The 5,000-nt window shown below is 41.6% G+C and overlaps 1 protein-coding gene across 1 annotated transcript in view; it reads right to left on the bottom strand.

Moving 5' to 3' along the window:
* Positions 1-3,356, bottom strand: part of LOC125032603 (prokineticin Bm8-d-like) — a 4,706-nt gene extending 1,350 nt beyond the window's left edge. Inside the window, exons 1-3 of the mRNA XM_047623857.1 lie at positions 3,311-3,356; positions 1,868-1,988; positions 567-715 (exon numbers count right to left, since the gene is read on the bottom strand). Of these exons, the coding sequence (XP_047479813.1) occupies positions 567-715; positions 1,868-1,988; positions 3,311-3,322 (282 nt within the window). The 5' untranslated portion in view covers positions 3,323-3,356. The remainder of the gene's footprint in view (positions 1-566; positions 716-1,867; positions 1,989-3,310) is intronic.
* Positions 3,357-5,000: the final 1,644 nt, after the last annotated feature.

Here is a 5,000-nt window from a genome sequence, read left to right as displayed (position 1 = left end):
TCTCTCTCTCTCTCTTTCTCTCTCTTTCTCTCTCTCTCTCACACACACACTCCTACACTCGCACACCTACACCCAACCCACACTCTCACCTCGCACAGAAACACTACGTAACAGGGTCAGCTCATACACACACTCATCCAAAGGCATCTCCTCCCCTCACGCTCTCTCCTCACAATTTACAACATCCAACCAATATAATTTCCTCCCCGTCTCCTCACAACCTCATAATAACTAAGTCACCTCACATCCCTCACCCAAGAATATCTCTTACCTTCTTCCCTCACTACAGAGTCGCCTCACAACCTCTCCTCACAACCTCACAACACTCACACAACAGTGTTTGCCTCATACTCTCTCCTCACAACCTCACAACAACCAACCAATATGATTTCCTTCCCATCTCACAACCCCACATCACTCACAACACTTGTGGTTCGCCTCACTCTCTCTCCTCACAACCTCACCACACTCACACAACAGAGTTTGCCTCATACACTCTCCTCACAACCCAACCAAGATAATTTCCTTCCCATCTCACAACCCCACATCACTCACAACACACTCACCCCAGAGGTAATGCTGAGCATGAGAGGCGAGGCGTCGCACACTTGACCTCGCGTTCTGAGTGGCATGCAGTAGGCGTTGGCGGAGAGCATGGGTCTGGCACAGCACTCGTCGCTGCTGCAGTCACCCGCCGACCAGCACACGTTCCTCACTGCAAGACGGGGGGTGCGGGTGAGAAGGCAACGTGGTAATGCAAATGTGTGTGTGTGTATTTATACAGAGAGAGAGAGAGAGATAGATAGATAGATAGAGAGAGAGAGAGAGAGAGAGAGAGAGAGAGAGAGAGAGAGAGAGAGAGAGAGAGAGAGAGAGAGAGAGAGAGAGAGAGAGAGATACAGAGAAAGAGAGAGAGAGAGAGAGAGAGAGAGAGAGAGAGAGAGAGAGAGAGAGAGAGAGAGAGAGAGAGAGAGAGAGAGAGAGAGAGAGAGAGACAGAGAAGGAGAGAGAGAGATAGAGATAAATAGATAGATAGATACAGAGAAATAGAGAGAGAGAGAGAGAGAGAGAGAGAGAGAGAGAGAGAGAGAGAGAGAGAGAGAGAGAGAGAGAGAGAGAGAGAGAGAGAGAGAGAGAGAGAGAAAGACAGACATACAAACAGATATATAGATAGATAGATAAAGAAAGAGAGCGAGGGAGACAGAGAGAGAGAGGGAGGGGAGGTGGCAGACAGACACACAGATGAATAGATATAATATATATAGAGAGAGGTAAATACACAGACAGACGAAGCAAAATATGAATAGATGAACAGATAAACAGAGGAGAAAAAATAAAGGCTGTACAAGAATTATATCCCAATACAATTTGATTGTTATAACAAACGCAGTTGATATCCATCACACTTAACATACTTAACATACACTTAATACTCTTAGTACTAAACACTTTTCACTTTACACCGAACGCACACTTACCACACTCCTAACATACTCAACACTTACCTCATTTAACACTTAACACACTTAACACTCCACACACTTAACTGAACACTTACTACACTTAACTTAACACTTACCACTCCACACACTGACCATACCACATACTTGCCACTAAACACTCTACACACTTAACCCTTTAACACTTAAACTCCACACACTTACCACTTCACACACTTAACACTTACAACACTTACCATACATTCTTAACACATATACCACTCCACACACTTAACACTTAATACCCTTACCACTTACAACACTTAATAACCTTACCATTTACAACACTTAATACTAAACACCCTTACCACTTACAACACTTAACACTTGACACTTACCACTTACAACACTTAACACTTGACACTTACCGGTAGTCCACCAACTGGGAACCATCCTATTTCCCACTATTTTGGGAACAGCCTCTGCCATATGCGCCGTAAGGGTTGCCATTACCATAACAAGGATGGCAACTTTTCGACCTTGGGTGTTCTGCAAGTTGCCATAGGGAGTGGGTTAGATGGGTAAGGGGTGAAGGGAAAAGGGGGGGAGGGAGAGAGGGCGAGAGAGGGGGGTGAAGGGGAGAGGGAGAAAGGGAGGTAGGGGCGAGGAGATAGAGAGAAGGAAGGGGGGAAATAAGGGAGGGAGGGGGGAAGGGAGGGAGAGGGGAAGGGAGGGAGAGAGAGGAGAGAAAATGGGAGAGAGGGAGGGAAAGGGAAGGAGAAAGAGGGAATGGGAAAGAGAGGTGGGGTTTAGAAAGGGGGGGAGGGAAAACGGGGCGAAGAATGAGAGAGAAAGAGAGAGAGAGAGGGAGGGAGAGAGAGAAAAAGAGAGAGAGAGAGAGAGAGAGAGAGAGAGAGAGAGAGAGAGAGAGAGAGAGAGAGAGAGAGAGAGAGAGAGAGAGATAGATAGATAGATAGATAGATAGATAGATAGATAGATAGATAGATAGAGAGAGAGAGAGAGAGAGAGAGACAGCGAGTAATATATATAGAGAGAGATCTATAAAAAATTGAGAGTAACAAAGCTAAATAGTGACTGTGCATGACGGGTCCATCAAGACTGTCAAAAACATGCACGATTTGAGAACAGTAGCTACACAGGGGTCACAGAGACAGGGGGCAACATAGTGCTAACCGCAGACCATCAATAAGGTCTACAATCAACTGATATGATAGGGAGGGAATCGCCCTTATGTCTCGCAGGGTATATAGGCCGTTGATGGAAGGCATAACCGAACTTCTTTGCAATTCCTTGCATATATATATATTTTCTCTTTCTGTTTTTTACATGTCATATTTTTTGTTTCCACTTCGTTACATAACCTATCTCAAGCTCGGAAAATAAGAATTAATCAAAAAGGAAAATATAAGAAACATATAACATGAATAAAACGTCAGGGAAACGCCCTCTAAATCTGGAAATCAAACTTTAATAAAATTGAACGGCAGAATTTAACAAAAAAAAAAAAAAAAAAAAAAAGTCAGGTTATAAATATCGAAACTCTTGACTTGTATGAATTTGTACTATTATAAACCTTGGTTATGATTTAGAGTATGTATATAGAATGTCCATATCTACACACCCACACATGTACACATACGCACAAACACACCCACACAAACACACACGTATGTGTCTGTGTACGTGTATGTACGTATGTGCGGGTGTTTATATATACGAGTATATGTGTGCATATATATATATATATATATATATATATATATATATATATATATATATATATATATATCTGTATGTGTGTGTGTGTGTGTGTGTGTGTGTGTCTGTGTGTGTGTAAATGCTCAACGTACCTGATAGACCATACTGAATGGTATAAGATTTGCGTGGACGTGTGGGTGATTCTGCAAGCAGCGTGCAATTGAGGTCGACTGAAGGAATGACCCTGTATATGTACCTCTAGAACGTATGACGTCACAGGCGATAATGAAAGCTGATTGGTCGTCTTCGAAAGTCTTGAGAATCTTCTGTTTTGTTTTCCGCTTAAGTCTCGTGTAGGAAAAAATATATAAGGATTTGAGAGTCCCTTTTTGGATTTTTGAGAAACGTGAGAATAGACGGACTGGTGATTTTTTTCCCCCAAATAGGGGAGATAAGAACGGGTGGGGGGGAGGGGGAGGAGAGAGGGGAGGAACTATAATTTTTTTTCTCCAAATAGGGAGATAAAAAAGAAGGGAAAGAGGAGGAGGAGGAGGAGGAGGAGGAGGAGGAGGAGGGAATGGGGGATAAAGAGACGGGGTGGGGGTAGGGGTAGGGGGGGAGGGTTAGCGATCCTCCTAGTTAAGGAAAAAAATTGGGGAAAAAATAAGGACAATGCTCTTAAGGCGCTAAGGCAGCAACGAGAGACTTCGGAAGGTCTTTTGAGATAAATTTTCTGGGTTAATTCTCGTAAGCAACCTTTCTCTCTGATTCTTTTCAATCTAAGTCTGTTTTTTTTTCAATTTATTTATATGCCATGTTTATTTTTTAATGACCTTTTTGTGTCTTTATTTCTTTCTTTTTTTGTATTTTTATATTCCGTGTTTCTTTTTTCTTTCTTTTTTTAAATTTATTCTGTCTTCATCGCTATTTTGAAGGTCGTCGCGTGTCAAAATGTCTTTTTTTTTTGTATTTCTCACATTTGCTGATTTGTTGTTGTTTTTTTGTTTAGTGTTGCGTTCCTTTTCCTCTCTCTTCCAAATGTCAATATTCTATTTCTGTTGATGCCCATTCTCTGTTTCATTTTGTGCCTGTTATATTTGCGACGTCCCAATCTCTCTCTCTCTCTCTCTCTCTCTCTCTCTCTCTCTCTCTCTCTCTTCTTCTCTTTCTCTCTCTTCTTATCTCTCTCTCTCTTCTTATCTCTCTCTCTCTCTCTTTCTCTTCCGCTTCCTCTCTCTCTCTCTCTCTCTCTCTCTTTCTCTCTCTCTTTCTCTCTCTCCCTCTCCCGCCCTCTCTCCCTCTCTCTCTCTCTCTCTCTCTCTCTCTCTCTCTCTCTCTCTCTCTCTCTCTCTCTCTCTCTCTCTCTCTCTTTCTCTCTCTCTTTCTCTCTCTCCCACCTCTCTCTCTCTACCTTTCTCCCCCCCCCCCCTCTCTCTCTCCCATTTCTTTCCCCCATTTTTTGGCTAGTTTAAAATGCGTTCGGTTAACTGGCTTATCAATTTGTTCTCATCCGTCATTTCTCAGATATGAACAGCCAAACACATTTCAAGAGAGAAGATAAGAAATGATTTGGATAGATATGAACCATATATTTATGAATGTATTTCGTTACAGCTCATCAACGAAAAAAAAAAATCTTAAAAGTCTAAAAAAGAAGATTTAAAAATAGATTAAAGTCTTGGGAGAGAGACGAATGTATATGTTGTTTTTGTTCTATGAATAACTGTGGTTGTTTGAATTGTTTTTTTCTTTTTTGCTTTGATTTATTGTCTACTGAATTTTTTGTTCATTAATTGGTGATAAATCTGTTCAATTATTGAATATTTTTGAGAACAAATTTAT

Source organism: Penaeus chinensis, chromosome 14, assembly GCF_019202785.1.
Source record: "Penaeus chinensis breed Huanghai No. 1 chromosome 14, ASM1920278v2, whole genome shotgun sequence".
NCBI lineage: Eukaryota > Metazoa > Arthropoda > Malacostraca > Decapoda > Penaeidae > Penaeus > Penaeus chinensis.
The sequence above is the reverse complement of the archived record's forward strand: the minus strand, read 5'-3'. Positions and strand labels throughout refer to the sequence as shown.